The following is a 15,599-nucleotide window of genomic DNA, read 5'->3' on the forward strand; positions in this document are numbered from 1 at the left end:
TCCTATGTCTCTGTCAGAGAAGGACCCACCTCTACCATGGCAACTGCCTACCTGCCTTCTGAACACCTGTGCCACATGCCCCACGAGTTTGTGATCTACTCTCAGGTCAGGATGACAGCTGGGTCTGTAACCCCTTGTTCAGCAGGCTGTAGCTCTTGAGGTAACTTTATAATTGGGTCAGCTCTCTCAGTATCTGATCCGCTATCTAGAGCAGATGTCTGGTAAGGTTATGGCACATTCCCAACACCTGCCTTCATAAGAAGCTATCATGCCTCTCTAGTCTTAAGACAGAACCACTAGAATTCTAATTAATTTTTTCTAAAGCAGCTATTTTCTAAGAATTAATACTAAGCCTTTGGTCATTTCAACTGATACAATTATCCTCTTTACCCACGATGGGAACTCAAGATACTACCTAATGCTAAGGTATATATTACTATTTCCTGGATTTATGCTGATTTTTATGATACTTGACAATTTCTATCTACATATCCAATAACTCTCTTCTTTTTATCTCTGAAATAACAAATAATAATGAGCTCATGAAATTCAGAGATGTGAATCTGAATCCCAACTCTGTCATTCTCTAGTTATACATTCCCTAAATAAGTAAAATGTGTAAGCTAAGACTCAAGTTTCTCATTCACAAAACTGGAATAGAGACAACAGCAGACTAAAGAGTGGTATGATGCATTAAATATAGTTCCTGGTACATAGCAAGCCCTAAAAAGTTAGCAATCATCCAACATCCGCAGGGTTTATATATTTGTGATGCACTATATTGGGCTACTAAAAGAAGGAAAATAACAGGTTAAACTTATTATAGTTAACAAAAAAGATGAAGGACAAAGTTGTTTAATGATTATGGAGATGAACTTAATGGGACAAAGGGAAGAAAAGGAAAAGAGAATGCAAGAGGCAGGGTGAAGATCAAATAAATGGCAAAGGGAGTGTTTACAGAGCAAAGAGCAGTATCTGTGGGGCTTCTGCAAAAGGGGCCGAGGCCAGGGGCGCCTGGGTGGCTCAGCTGGTTGAGCATCCCACTCTTGATTTTGGCTCAGGCCATGATCTTGTGGTTCATGGGTTTGAGTCCCACGTCAAGCTCTGCATTGACAGTGCAGAGCATGCTTGGGATTCTCTCTCTCCCTGCCTCTCCCTCTCTCTCTCAAAATAAACTTAAAATGGGTGGGGGGGGGCGGGGGGGGGCTGGCCCACAAGGCTGTTGGTCTTCTTGGAAGGCAGGGACTGGAGAAGTTTTTTTTACCAGTCTCTAGGAGAGTTGGGAGGGCCGCACTCAGCCGATGGCACAGCAGGGACAGAGAGCCTTACTCCACGTGTTCCTCCCTGAAAGTGGAAATTTTCACAATCCTCTCTTGCCAAATCATTCTCAACCCAAGTCATTCTCATCCTAAAACAAAACAAAACCTCTCTTCTCCCTTCCCATCTTCTTTCTCTTTTAACTTTTTTTAATGTTTACTTATTTCTGAGAGAGAGAGAGAGAGAGAGAAAGTGTCAGAGAGAGAGAGACCCACAAAATCCGAAGCAGGCTCCAGGCTCTGAGCTGTCAGCACAGAGCCCGATGTGGGGCTCAAACCAATGAACTGTGAGATCATGACCTGAGCCGAAGTCAGACACTTAACCAACTGAGCCACCCAGGCGCCCCATCCCATCTTCAAACCTTAGTGCAGATGGAACCTCCTCTAGGAAACCTTCTCCAGTCCTCTCATAAGAGTTTGGTGCCCCATAATGACATGTATTTCTTTCTATTTTGCAAACCATACTACAGTTGTTCCCATCCCCATCCCATCCAGCCTACGAGCTCCTTAACAGCAAAGCCTGTGACCTTTCCCAGGCTGAACCTCCAGGATCTAGCACAGAACAGGGTGCAGGATGAGAAGCCAACAGGTACCTGGTGCAGTTCTGGGCAGAATCGTCAGGACCTGTGAAACAGCTCCTAATCATTTGGAGGACAGGTCTCCCCCCGCTTTGAAAATCTGAGGAAAACCAGACCCTCAGCCTAGAAAAATACACACACATGCACACACTCACACAAAAGAAAAAAGAAACCCTAGAAGAGGAAGAAGCTGAAAGTCATGAGATCTGGATTCTGCTCCCTGGCCCTGCCAAAAACTTCCAGTTCCTAAACAAGTCACTTAATGTCCCAATTGACAAAGTGAAGAAACTATCTTTTGTCCCTCAACTATCCTTCATTAGATGTCTGTAATAAAAACTACATATATATACTACAAAAGTGGAAGAATTCTAAAATTAAAATTGTTATATAAGAGCAAATTATTTTTTATGATTGCCTCACAGCTTGATTCTTTAACAGCTATCTATTTTGCCAAAAAACATGCTGTGAAATAAATTGACTATTTACTACTACAGCTAAAAGAATTGTTGTTTTTTCTAAAACCCCAAAGGCCCTGTAGTTTACATACCCAAGAGGGGGTGAGCACAACAAGCATAAAGAAGCAAAGATGAATAATCCAATTAATTCACATTTGCTCACACCATTGACTACAGATTCCTCTGACAACAATATGCTTTTGTACTAACAAACCTGTAATACAATTGGCCAGTATGCTTTGAGATGTTTATATTCTACATGTCAGGGATGCTTGAGGACAGTCTGAATATTCTCTTCTCTCTAGTTTGACCCTGTCACCAACAACTGTGACAGGTGGGCTACAGCCAGCAAGGCTTCCCGCTTCAGAATGGGAAGCTATGAAATACTCTAAGTAATGAGGCCCAAGAGACATACCTAGTGGGGCTGACTTTCATATAAAAAGCAATTATCAGGCAGTCACTGTGAAGATCCTTAGGAGCTCCACAGAAAACGAGTAAGTCAAGGAACCCTGGACCATCCTCTACATTTCAAACCTGCTGACAGCTGACAAGGGCCTACGCACACACCAAGGCAGTCCCTCGGTCATCTCCCTTAATCAACTGCCAGCAACTCAAAGGGTCCTCCTTGCCCGTCTAGGCTTTTCTCTGTATCCATACCAATCCCTGTTCATGAGAAAGGGCTCAGGATCCGGTAGATCAAAAAATGCCTTCCTAGATTTGAGCAGACCACATGGACCATGAAAGTCTGAGTCTGTGGACACCCATTTCTCTGCACCTCTGCCCCTCTGCGTCAGCCTGTTCCCTAAACCAAGCACAGCTGAAATTTTTGTTTTGTTTTTCAAAAATTATCTTTTTAATGTTTGTGATATGTGATATTCCCGATTTCATTCCTGGTATTGGTGACCTGTGACTTCTATTTTTGTCAGCTGTACTTGAGGTTTATTGATTTACTGATTTTATTACAGAACTAATATTTGTTTTTCTGTTTTCAATTTCATTGATTTCTGCTTTAGACACAGATGAAAGTTAACCACCATGTTTCAAAGCCTCCTTGTCCAGGGGCCCAGGTCTCTCCACAGTCTCGTCAGCTGACCTCTAAATGCTGGCTTACCCAAGAACTCGGTACTCAGCCTTCTTTTCTTTAGCTATACTCTTTAAGTGATCTCATCCACTACCTCGGATTTGACATTACGTATCTGCTGATGACTCCCAAATTTACATCTCTAGCTTCAATCTTTCCTTGGAGCTCCAGGCTCATTTGTCCAAATATCTTATTGTTTCTTTATTTTCAGTTATTTTTTACGGCTTTACTGAGGTATAACTGACATACAATAAACTGCATATATTTAAGGGCACCTGGGTGGCTCAGGCATTTGAGCATCCAACTCTTGATTTTGGCTCAGGTCATGATCCCAGGGTCAGGGAATCAAACCCCGCGTCAGACTCCACACTGAACATAGAAGCTGATTAAGATTCTCTCTCTCTCTCCCTCTCTCTCTCTCTCCTCCTCCTCCTCCTCCTCCTCCTCTGCCCTTCTCCCCTGCTCACTCTCTCTCCAAAATATAAAAAAAAAACAATTACATATATTTAAAGTACACAAATTGATTGGCTTTGACATACATACACAATTATGAAACTATCCCATCAAGATAATGAATATGTCCATCACTCCCAAAGCTCCCTTGAGGCCCCTTGGTAATCTATCTTTCTTACTCCTGCCCCAAGCAACCAATGATCTGCCTTTTGTTCATACAAATTAGTTTGTATTTTCTAGAGTTTTATATAAATGGACTCATACAAAGTGTAATCTTTTTTGCTTAGCTTCTTTCATCCATCATAATTTATTTTGAGATTTGTCCATGTTGCTGCATGTATCAATACTCCATTGATTTTTTTTTTTTTTTAACTGCTGAGTTGTATTTGTTGAATAGGTATAGCAAAATTGGTTTTCATGCCTTCGGACATTTGGGCTGTTTCCAGTTTGGGGCTATTACCAAAAAAGCGGCTATGAACTCATATGTAAGTCTTTATGCAGACAAATGCCTTCATTTCTCCAAGGTAAGTATCCAGGAATGGAGTGGAATGGCTGGGTCATGTTAAGTATACACTTAACTTTTTCATAAGTTGTCAAACTGTGTTCCAAAGTGAATATACCATTTATATTCCCACCAGCAGTGCATGAGGGTTCCAGCTGCTCCACACCCTTGCCAACACTGGTTATGGTCAGTCTTGTTAACATCAGCCATTCTAGAGATTTTATAGTTGTATCTTGTGCTTTTAATTTGTATTTTCTTAATGACTATGTCAAGCATCTTTTCCTATGCTTATCTGCTATCCATATATCTTATTTAGTAAAGTATCTCTCAAATCTTTAATACAGTTTTTAAATAGGCTGCCTGTTATTGACTAAAAGAGTTCTTTATAGTCTAGATAATAAAAATCTTTGGTCAGATAAATGTTTTGCCTTTTTGTAACAGTGTTTATTAAAGAGCAAAAGTTTATAATTTTAATAAAGTCAAATTTATTATTTCTTTTATGCTTCATATTTAAGAAATATTTGTTAAATCTACGATCACTAAAAATTTCGCCTTTTTCTTATAAAAAGTTTATAGTTTTTACACAAACATTTATATCTACAGTCCACTTCAAGTTAATTTCTGTATATGGTACAAGGTAAGGGTCAAAGTTCATTATTTTTCATATGGCTACACAATTGTAATAGCACATTTGTTGAAAAGAGATCTTTTCCCCACCAAATTATTTTGGCACCATTGTAGAAAATCAAATAATCATGTATGTGTGGGTCTACTTCAGGCCTCTCTACTCTGTTCCATCAATTTATATGTCTATCTTGACATTACCACACAGTTTGACTATCAGAGCTTTATAGTAAGTCTTGAAATCAGGTGATAGACAGCCTCCAATTTTGTTCTTCTTTGTTTTGGCTATCCTAGGTCCTTTGCACAACTATATAAATCTTAACATCAGCTTGTTAACATCTATAAAGAAGCCTGCTACAATTTCCTTTGGGATTGTGATGAATCCATCTATCGATCTGAATAGAATTGGTATCTTAGCAATACTGAGTCTTTTAATTCATGAGCATGATATTTTTCACCATTTACTGAGACCTTATGTAATTTTTCTCAGTTTATAAACTATAAAACGTTTATAGTTTTAGTGTACATGTCTTACACATCTTTGGTCACATTTTTCCCTCAGTATATCATAATTTTGATCCTATGAAAAAGATACTTTAATAAATTTTGAAATTTCCAATTTCTCATTGTTAATATATATAAGTACAATTGATTTTTTATATCAACCTTCTGGCCTTCAACCTAATCTCACTTATTAGTTCTAGCAGCTTTTTGTAGATTCCTTAGGATTTTATATATAGAAAATCATATAGTCTGAGATTAAATACAATTTTACTTCTTCCTTTCCAATCCAAATGCTTTTCTCCCCTATTGCTTTACTGTACTGGCTAGAATCTCCAGTACAGTGTTGAATAAAAGGGATGAGAAGGGACATCCTTACCTCATTCCCAATATTGGAGGAAAAGCATTTAGCCTTTCTTCTTACTAAGAATGGTGTTAGTTATAAGTATCTCCTAGATGTTCTTTGCCAAATTGAGGAAGTACTCTTTTATTTCTAGTTTGCTGTGATTTTTTATTATGAATTATTGTCGACTTCTGTCAATTGTATTTTCTGCATCTATTGAAATGATGGCATTCAAATGAAATATGGTAAGTTTGGTCTGTTAACTAGGTGAATTACATGAAATTGCTTTTCAAATATTAAACTTTGCACTCCTGAGATAAACCCCATTTGCTCATGCTATATTACCCTTTTAGTATAATATGTTGTTGGATTCTATTGGCTAATATTTTGTTGAGGACTTTTTCAACCATGTTTGTGAGGAGTACTGGTCTATAGCTTTCTTCTCTTACAATGTCTTTTCCTGGTTTTGATATTAAGGCAATGCTGCCTTCTTAGAAGTTGGGAAAGGTTTCCTCCTCTTGCATCTTCTGGAAGTGTTTGTGTAGAATCGGGATTATTTCTTCCATAACTTAATAGAATTTATGAGTAATGAACCATCTACGCCTCCATATATTCTCAACATCTCTATTAACATGTCTGAAAAGAAATTAAAACTTAACATGGCCAAGCAGAACTAATAATTTTTGTACCCAAACATGCTACCATTCCTCATTTCAAATTAATGACATCATGTTCACCCATTTTGCTTAAACCAGAACCTTAATCCTTCATTCCCTGCTTTCATTAACCCTACTCCTCAAATCTATCTTCAAGTCCCATTAGCTCTACTTTCAAAATGTATCTCTACCTCTCTGCACCTTCACTATCACGGCCCGGCATATACCTCCTAACTGGCCACGCCAATGCACAATTGCCCCCACTACATTCTATTCTCCAAATAGCAGCCAGAGTGATTTTTGGCTAAATAAGACCATGTCACTCCCTGGCTTAAAACTCCCATATGGCCCTTAATCTCTTCTGCCTTTAGATATTAACCGTAAAATAGAAAAACAGCAAGCTGTGTCTATGTAGTCTGAATATACTGACTGTGGGAGCACTATAAGAATTTCAGTAAATTCTTATCTGCTTAACTAGCTCCAGTGACCTAGGAATTACAAAATCACAAACTTAGGCCTCTTGGGAAAAAACACAACTTGGCTGTGTTGAGTCTTAAAGGAGGTATAGGTTTTTGTCTAGAAGCAAAGGCACCAAGGCAGAAGTAAGAATCCCCAAGTCCTAAGCTGTCCTTCTAGAACATGACAACAACAAACACTTTCACCTCCAACCTACCCTCATCTTCCTAGGCTTTCTATCCAAAGCAAGAGTGGTTCATACAATACCAGGAAAGGCTGTGCCTGCTGGTCTTAAATACAAAGGAGGTGCAAAACAGGGAAAATAATGCAACTAACTTATTTATTCATGTTTGGGTTTTTTTAGCCATCCCCTGCTGCAGCCAAGGTAGGAAGGATGCTAGGCAACTTGGCCTTGCTCTTTTTTAATCAACCTCGTCCACCTCTGTAGAGCTCAACAGGTGCTCTACTATATGCTCTCCATTCCTATTCTTCAATCAGTCAACATCTTACACGTTCCGGTCAGCGCCAGACTCACCCAATTTGCTAACTACTCTTCTATTTCTTTCTATTCTGCCCATTCTCACTCCTTGAGTTAAAGGAAACCATCACCTTTTTGTGTTCCTTCTTCGGATCATCTTCACTCTAATTCTGCCTCTTTACTCCCTCAAATGACCTCCAGGAATACTTCCTTTAGTTTGATCAGGCCCTAATGCACTCCTCTTGCCTTCTTAGATATGGTCAACACTGTGCTAGATGACGCTTTCCAGAAAAGAGAAAGTGGCCTAAATCAATCTATGTTCCTAGGACTTGGAACCAACTCTTAGCTGTGCTTTTGGAGAATCAAGGGAGGAGACTACAGCCACAATTGGCAGCAACTGGGGGTGGGCTGGGGGTATCAGGACTAGGATAACTAACCGTCATAAAATACTCTTCACTTAACTTCACAGCATTAACTATAATTATCCTTAAATTTGTGTATTATTAGTATCTGTCTCTTCCTGCACTCCCCGTCAGACTAAAAGCTCCATAAGGGTTAACAACTATGTCTATCATGGGGCACCTGGGTGGCTCAGTCAGTTAAGCGAATTACTTCGGCACACATCATGATCTCATGGCTCGTGAGTTCCAGCCCTGTGTCTGGCTCTGTGCTAAGAGCTTGGAGCCTGGAACCTGTTTCAGATTCTGTATCTCCCTCTCTCTCTCTACCCCTCCCCCACTCATGCTCTGTGTCTCTCTCAAAACTGAATAAAAACGTTGAAAAAAGATTAAAAAAAAGAAAGAACTATGTCTATCGTGATCATTATTAACATCCCTACACCCTACAAATCCCTGGCATATAGGTCTAACTCAGTTACTCCAGCCCTGTCGAATAAAACACAAATTGAATTTATATCTCAACAAAGCTCTGAGATAAGGTAGTGCTTCCCCCATTTCTGGAAAAGCTAATAATAAAAACCAACATTTCTTGAGCTGCTACCATGGGTTAGGCACCATTCTAAGATCCTTACATGTATATTCTCATTTAATCCTCATCACAAACGTCTGAAGTAGGTACTATGATTATTCCCATTTTACAGATGAAGCATTTGAGGCACAGAGAGGTTATATAATTCACCCAAAGTTATACAGATGAGCTGCAGAAAGGGATTCAAACCCAAGCCGAAAAAGCCCACTCTATTATTTCCTATAGTACCACTCAATGAAGACAACACCATATTCCTCAATACCGATGAACTGAGCCAAATAAAAGATGCTATGAATAAATGCTACAAAGAAAAATCCAGACTTAGACACACAAGTTGCCAGTTCTACATGACAATTCAAAGAAACTGCTACTATAAATGATTCCAGTGCCTGACTCTTATTTAAAATAATGGTCAAGGGGCACCTGGGTGGCTCAGTCAGTTAAGCATATGACTTCAGCTCAGGTCATGATCTCACGGTTCACAGGTTTGAGCCCCACGTCAGGCTCTTTGCTGACAGCTCAGTGCCTAGAACCTGCTTTGGATTCTGTGTCTCCCTCTCTCTCTGTCCCTCCCTGACTCACACTGTCTCTGTCTCTCAAAAATAAACATTAAAAAAATTTTTTAATAAAAAAAAAAATATTAGTCAAAAACCACATCTTTCTTTTCAATTGACAGACATATATGGAGAATGAAACCCAGAATATTCTCATGTTGAAAACATTTCCTCTGCCACCAGATCTCTGTTTTATAAAAAGAGTATTTTTGTCTGCCAAAGGAAGCCCAATCACCAAACTGGACACTACAGAACTAGGTATGTGTTGCCTGAGTTTTCCCATAGAGGCAGCAAGAATGTATGAAGACTGCCACCCTCCCCATGACTTTGTCTTTCCAGTTCTCCCAGTATTTAATGTGGGAAAATAATACATATCAAGTTTGAATGTGCCCTGCAAGCTTTTATTCTGTCCTAAAAATTACCAGAAACCAATGCAAGGCATGTGAAGGGAAGACAGGTCACAAGGGAGGGAGCAAGGAGAACAACTCAAATCATTAGCTGTCTGCCCATCAGATGCTTCTAAGTTCCCAGCATTCCATGGCCTGCTTCTTAGAAGAGTCCATGACTGCTTCAGTTTATGATGTCTCCCCGATGCACCATGGAATGAAAAGGCCCCGAGGACTCTATTATTAGAAAAGGAAATTTTAACTTACCTTCCACTGCTCTTCTGGAAGCAGCTTCACAACCACCAGATCCCCATTCAAGGCTCTATTACGAGCAACAACACCATCAATAAAAATGTCTCGATCACCATCCTAGGTTGGAGAGAGAAAACAGTCACCTTACCAAGGCCTGGAACCAAAACTTACTTCCTTGGTTTAAAAGTTGTGAACTCTACAAACTGTCCACTGACCTAACAAGAATACTAGTACACAGCCACAAACAGACCTAGTGGGAAATCAGTCTTTGGAACTAGCAGAAATGGGGATGAACATATAAGAGCAGGTTAACAGAATGTTAAAAAACATTTTTTTAAATATAAGGGAAGATCTCCTATAGGCAGACCAAAAACAAACAAAAATATAGAACACAAAAAACTGAGGCTGCATGCTTTCCTAATTGGAATGAGAAAGGAGTAAGTGATCCTTTCTTGTTTGACATAAAGCATGATGATACATTTTCTACACTAACTGAATTTTTTTTAAGTATCAAAGAAGGGTAAAAAGTAGCCAATTTGCAAGCAAACAGAAGAACAATAAAATATAATCCCCCAAGAAAACCAACTGGGGGCAGGAGCAGCAACCAGCTCTAGGAATTGGGTTCTCCAAGGAAGGAACTAGAAAAATCATACTCCTCCCCCGCCCCCGGGCAAGTGGCACAGAAAGCAAAGTATGGTTGTTTTGATGGAGACCTAAGTAGAAGACAAAGAAGGAAAGGAAAGGGACAGGAGATTCATGAAGCATTCTCACACTCCTCCACCTGTCTGACTGAGGAGCAGGGTGAACTTGGACCCCCCTCCCTCACCCCCTGTGAACACAAAGCACGGGACACCTACATCCTTGACCACATGCTTACAAATAACCCACTTAAAGCAGTAAAGCCCTAGTGAACTCCCCAGGTATCAACTACTAAACTTACACAGAGGCCAGAGTCTTCCTAGTAAGCCAAATTACTTTGCAAAAAACACTCAGATGGAAAAGAGAGCTAAGGAAAACCACCCCTTCAGCAGTAAGGGTCCATGAAAAAAAATGAAGCATTTTTAAAACGTTTCATCAACAAACAGGCAAACATGTACTCGAATCCTTTTATCCTTCTGAAGGTTTATATGGAGTGCTTCTTTTCAGAAAATAAAAGAGAAATAAAATATTTATTTTTCTTAAAGGAAATAATAGCAAACAGGCATAGAAACCACCACTCAAAATTTGCTAATAGAGGCACTTGATTCGATAAGATTTAACACTCAACGAGCTAAAGGCGATTACTATAACATTTCAGTTAAAACTGAAATGAGCATCCCCAATTCACCAAACTTGTCCCACCACCACCAAAAATGGGACTCTAGGCAGTCAGCATTTTTTATAGTTTCCAATTACAAGCCATTAGAGACCTTTTAGAACAGTTTTTCTGTTCAATTTCCAATCTAACCATGGGCTCACAGCTGTGGCCTACACAGGTTGCCAAACCTGACCCACCCTAGTCCCTGAGGTACCGCTACTGTGTTAGCCACATAGACAGTTACTGCTGTTAACCTCACGTCGAGCTTCTCACAGATACAAGGAAGAAACAACCAATAAACGGAGAGTGAACAACTGAAGTGTGGCACATCACCACCAACTGCTGCCTTCTGCAATTTACATAGCGACAGGACCTCTCCAACTTCCCTGGGATGAAAAGAGAGCTGTCTGGAGGTCATCCCAACCCATTATCACGTGTCAAAACATATGGAACGACACGTCTCTTTCATAAGCAGGTACACCACCCTTAGCGCAAAGATTTAAGATGGTAAGATACTGGTATTGTCATATTTCCATCCCAAGAAACCAAGAAAAGCAGACAGTATACAAAAAAAAAAAAAAAAAAAAAAAAAACCACAAAACCTCAAACAATATACAAATCTACAGGTATTGCATCACTACTCAGCTCTTACAAAACCCTGTACCTGTTGCAGAACCTCTTATTTTAAAGACAGTAAACTTGGGAACAGCTCAATATTAAAAGTTTGATTCTGGGGCTCCTGGGTGGCACAGTCGGTTGAGCGACCGACTTCGCCTCAGGCCATGATCTCACGGTTTGTGAGTTCAAGCCCCCGTCGGACTCTGTGCTGACAGTTCAGAGCCTGGAGCCTGCTTCACATTCTGCGTCTCCCTCTCTCTCTGCCCCTCCCTCACTCATGCTCTGTCTCAGAAATAAACAAACATTAAAAAAAATTTTTTTTAAAAGTTTGATTCACCCCCACTTGACAACTTAAAAAAATTGTTTTAATGTTTGTTTATTTTTGGGGAGGGGAGAGAGGGAGAGAGCTGAGGAGGGTGCTTAACCGACTGGGCCATCCAGGCACGCCCTTGACTACTTTTAAAGGCCAAAGAGTTCAGTTCTTTATTTGAATTCCAAAGAGTAGCTCTACCCACCCACACCCAGAAAGAGTAGGGAAAAAAAACTGACTAATGAACAACCCTAGAGGAAATATAAAGGGATCTGGGGGTAATCTAAGTAAATACTTAGCAGGGGCGCGTGGGTAGTTAGGTCGGTTAAGCATCCGACTTTGGCTCAAGTCATGATCTTGCGGTTTGCGAGTTCAAGCCCTGTACTGGGCTCTGTGCTATCGGCATGGAGCCTGCTTCAGGTTGCCTGTACCCCCCTCTGTCTGCCCCTCCCCCAGTTGCATGGACGCACATGTGTGTTCTCTCTCTCTTTCTCTCTAAAATAAACGTTAAAAAAAAATACTTAGGAGGCTTTGGAGGGGGGAGGACAACCAAGAGCATTCCCTATTGATGCAATAGCTCCCTTTGGGCCAAATAAATTCCACAGATGTTCAAAGGGTGCCTCCCATGACAAGATGCACAAAAAAGTTATAAAACTTCTTACACCAACATATTCAGAATGGAGCTTATGTTATTTGTAAAAAGCCAAGTTTCTATATCTAGTCTATTTCTCCTCTTTATCCTATTCCAAATAGGACAAAGAGGCATCTCAATAATACCAATTTATCTTGGTTTGCTTTAAAGTCACATGGTTTTATTCTAACTCTGTATCTTACTTTTACTGAGAACTCCAGGAGGCTGGCAGGTACATACATAAGTGACTTGTCCCATGTATTTTGGCTTTGTCAAAAGAAAATGAAAATCAACTTTCTATCAGTAGAAATTATAATGAACCTAAGTCAACAGCCCCCAAAATGAAGTACTTTATTAAAACCAAGTGATGATGGGGCGCCTGGGTGGCTCACTTGGTTAGGCGACCAACTTCGGCTCAGGTCATGATCTCGCAGTTCGTGAGTTCAAGCCCCACGTCGGGCTCTGTGCTGACAGCTCAGAGCCTGGAGCCTGCTTCAGATTCTGTGTCTCCCCCTCTCTCTACCCCTCCCCTGTTCATGCTCTGTGTCTCTCTGTCTCTCAATAATAATAAATACACGTTAAAAATAATTTAAAAAAAAAAACAAGTGATGATGAATTACTGTTCTTAGCCTATTGACTTAAGTAGACATTTTAACACAGCAAATGACATTGTGTAAGTTCACAACTTAGTTTTTAAAGTTAGTAAGAACCTAAATAATCAAACCTAGTGTATTTTTGTTATCTCCAAAAACTTTAGAAATTTAAATTAGAATTTGGAATTTTTTTTTTTTAATTTTTTTTTCAACGTTTTTATTTATTTTTGGGACAGAGAGAGACAGAGCATGAACGGGGGAGGGGCAGAGAGAGAGGGAGACACAGAATCGGAAACAGGCTCCAGGCTCCGAGCCATCAGCCCAGAGCCCGACGCGGGGCTCGAACCCGCGGACCGCGAGATCGTGACCTGGCTGAAGTCGGACGCTCAACCGACTGCGCCACCCAGGCGCCCCAGAATTTGGAATTTTTAAGTTGTAAGAAACATTAGACAATCTAATCCACCCCTTGTTTTACAAATAAGAAAACTCTTCAATTTCCTATCATCAGGGTCGGGGCTACATCTTCTTTACTATCAATTCCTGTCTTTACTCTCCATGCTAAAGCAGGGGACAGTAACATTCAGTCCCTGGTTCTGACATCCTACTCCTAGTCCACCTGCGAGCATTTTTCCAGTTCATACTCGACATGGACATGAGCTACTTATGCTCATAAATCCAGACCAATGGTGGTTGTGGGGTTTATCTACATGCAATTTATTGCCTCCACTATCTCCCTCCTCAATACTTTCTATAATGCCTCTAAAAACTTAAGCTGACCAAGAAACCCCACAAAACTAGAACGCAGGACTGTTCCCGTATCTACAACCAAAACTTACAACTAGGCTTTGATAGAGCTTTTGCAGTCAGTTCTTAGTTACTTAAAGGTGAATCATTCAGCACTTTTTTACCCTCTGAGACAATATTACTACTCCATTAGTGCCAAATAAGAGAATAAAAGAGGCATAAAAATAAGCCAATCCTAATATCACAACTGTCTAAAAGATTCTTAATAGGACATGCCAAAAATACAATTTCAAGTAGGAGAACAACTTGGGCTTTTGAAACATCAATAACTTTTGCTTCTTAACTTCCTTTAACAAGCCAAATTAAACTGTGGCAACACATCATTTGCAAATTTAGGTCATATGAATTTAAATCACAGGAACCTAACTAGGCCCCACATTTTAGAGGACCTTTACTCTGGCCCTTCTCCAGTCACACTCCTCTCCATAAGCAGGGAATTCTAAGGGCCAAACAGATGAGCTCCCTGGGGTAATCAGCTCCAAGTTCACTTCCAGGGCATACACAGGCATCTTCCCCAGGTCTGTCTGCCCGAAGGCAGACCACAGTCACTGGTGGCACCCATTGGACTTGACAGGTGGCTAAAGGACAGGTATTTCCAAGGCACGTGGAAAGAACTTGGACATGTGGGATATGATAAGATGCTCACATAAGTGCATGCAAGCACCCTCACTGATGGGGGAGGTGGGCGGGCAGCAAAGAGGGAAGACAGGACTGGGAAGGGAAGAAGGGTAGGCCAGAGGTGGACCCTCTCCATGCACCCACACTTCAGCATGGAGCTCCAAGGAGTATGAGAATTCTACATTTGAACCCAGGTACACAGAGGTATTTTTGGCAAGAAATATATTTTATTTGTTATGAATGTGTTAACAGTTTGCTAGTTTGATTTATACTCTTAAATATTTATTATTATAAAGTATGCATGCCTCCATTTGTATTCTTGTCCTGGGCCCCACACCTCTTAGGAACCAGCCTAACATGGATCCAACTCAGGGAAATTCAATACTGTGTATTCAGAGAAGAAAGAAAATAAGCAATAAAATTTTCAAAAGGTTCTGTGGAGCTCCCCTTAACATTCCAATCGATGACAGCAAACTTCAGTGAACACAGGAGACAGGAGATTTATAATCTGCTCAGCTCCCAGGTGTCTCTCAGGATGAACTCCTTACTGCACAGGGTATGATTCTCGTGCTTAAAACTCCATGTTTTTCATACACCGGGGCCCCCATTATAATCAAGCTCCTTCAACTGGTATGCCAACAAATAAATGGTAATTCTTTCTAATGTAGAGAAAATGCTAGTTATGCTGGATTTACTGAGAGATTATCTGTCTCCAACAAGGCATATTCCTAAGAGTATTCATGGGTAATTTTTATGATTACTGAATGTGATTTTCATCTTATGAGCAAACTTGAGAATCCTAACACCATGTAAACAGTGTTTCCACTGAACGATAAAAACTACTCCTGCTGGTAAGTTATGCCACAAAGCTGACCCTCAATTATACAATCAAAGTATGAGGGTCAGCATATCTAGCACATCCCATCACAGGAACAGAATAGGATTCAGAGAGAACAATGTAACATGCCAGTGATACTTTTTATCTAATCCAAGTGGTAAGACTGAACTTGAGAAACAAATGTGAATCCTTGGCTTCTGTAGAACAAGAAAAAAAGAACTAAACTGAGCTTGGGAATAGGTCTTAAAAGTTATTGTGACACAACTAC

At 40.2% G+C, this 15,599-nt stretch overlaps 1 protein-coding gene across 4 annotated transcripts in view; it reads right to left on the reverse strand.

The window, feature by feature from the left end:
* The window catches only part of DIS3L2 (DIS3 like 3'-5' exoribonuclease 2), a 354,030-nt gene that overhangs the window by 269,331 nt on the left and 69,100 nt on the right, over window positions 1-15,599 (reverse strand). For all 4 annotated transcript variants that reach the window (XM_040450689.1, XM_040450690.1, XM_040450687.1 and 1 more), the window contains one exon: window positions 9,638-9,739. In XM_040450689.1, coding sequence (XP_040306623.1) covers window positions 9,638-9,739 — 102 coding nt within the window. The remainder of the gene's footprint in view (window positions 1-9,637; window positions 9,740-15,599) is intronic.

The sequence above is a fragment of the Herpailurus yagouaroundi genome, unplaced genomic scaffold (assembly GCF_014898765.1).
Source record: "Herpailurus yagouaroundi ecotype Mexico unplaced genomic scaffold, PumYag 202, whole genome shotgun sequence".
Lineage (NCBI taxonomy): Eukaryota > Metazoa > Chordata > Mammalia > Carnivora > Felidae > Herpailurus > Herpailurus yagouaroundi.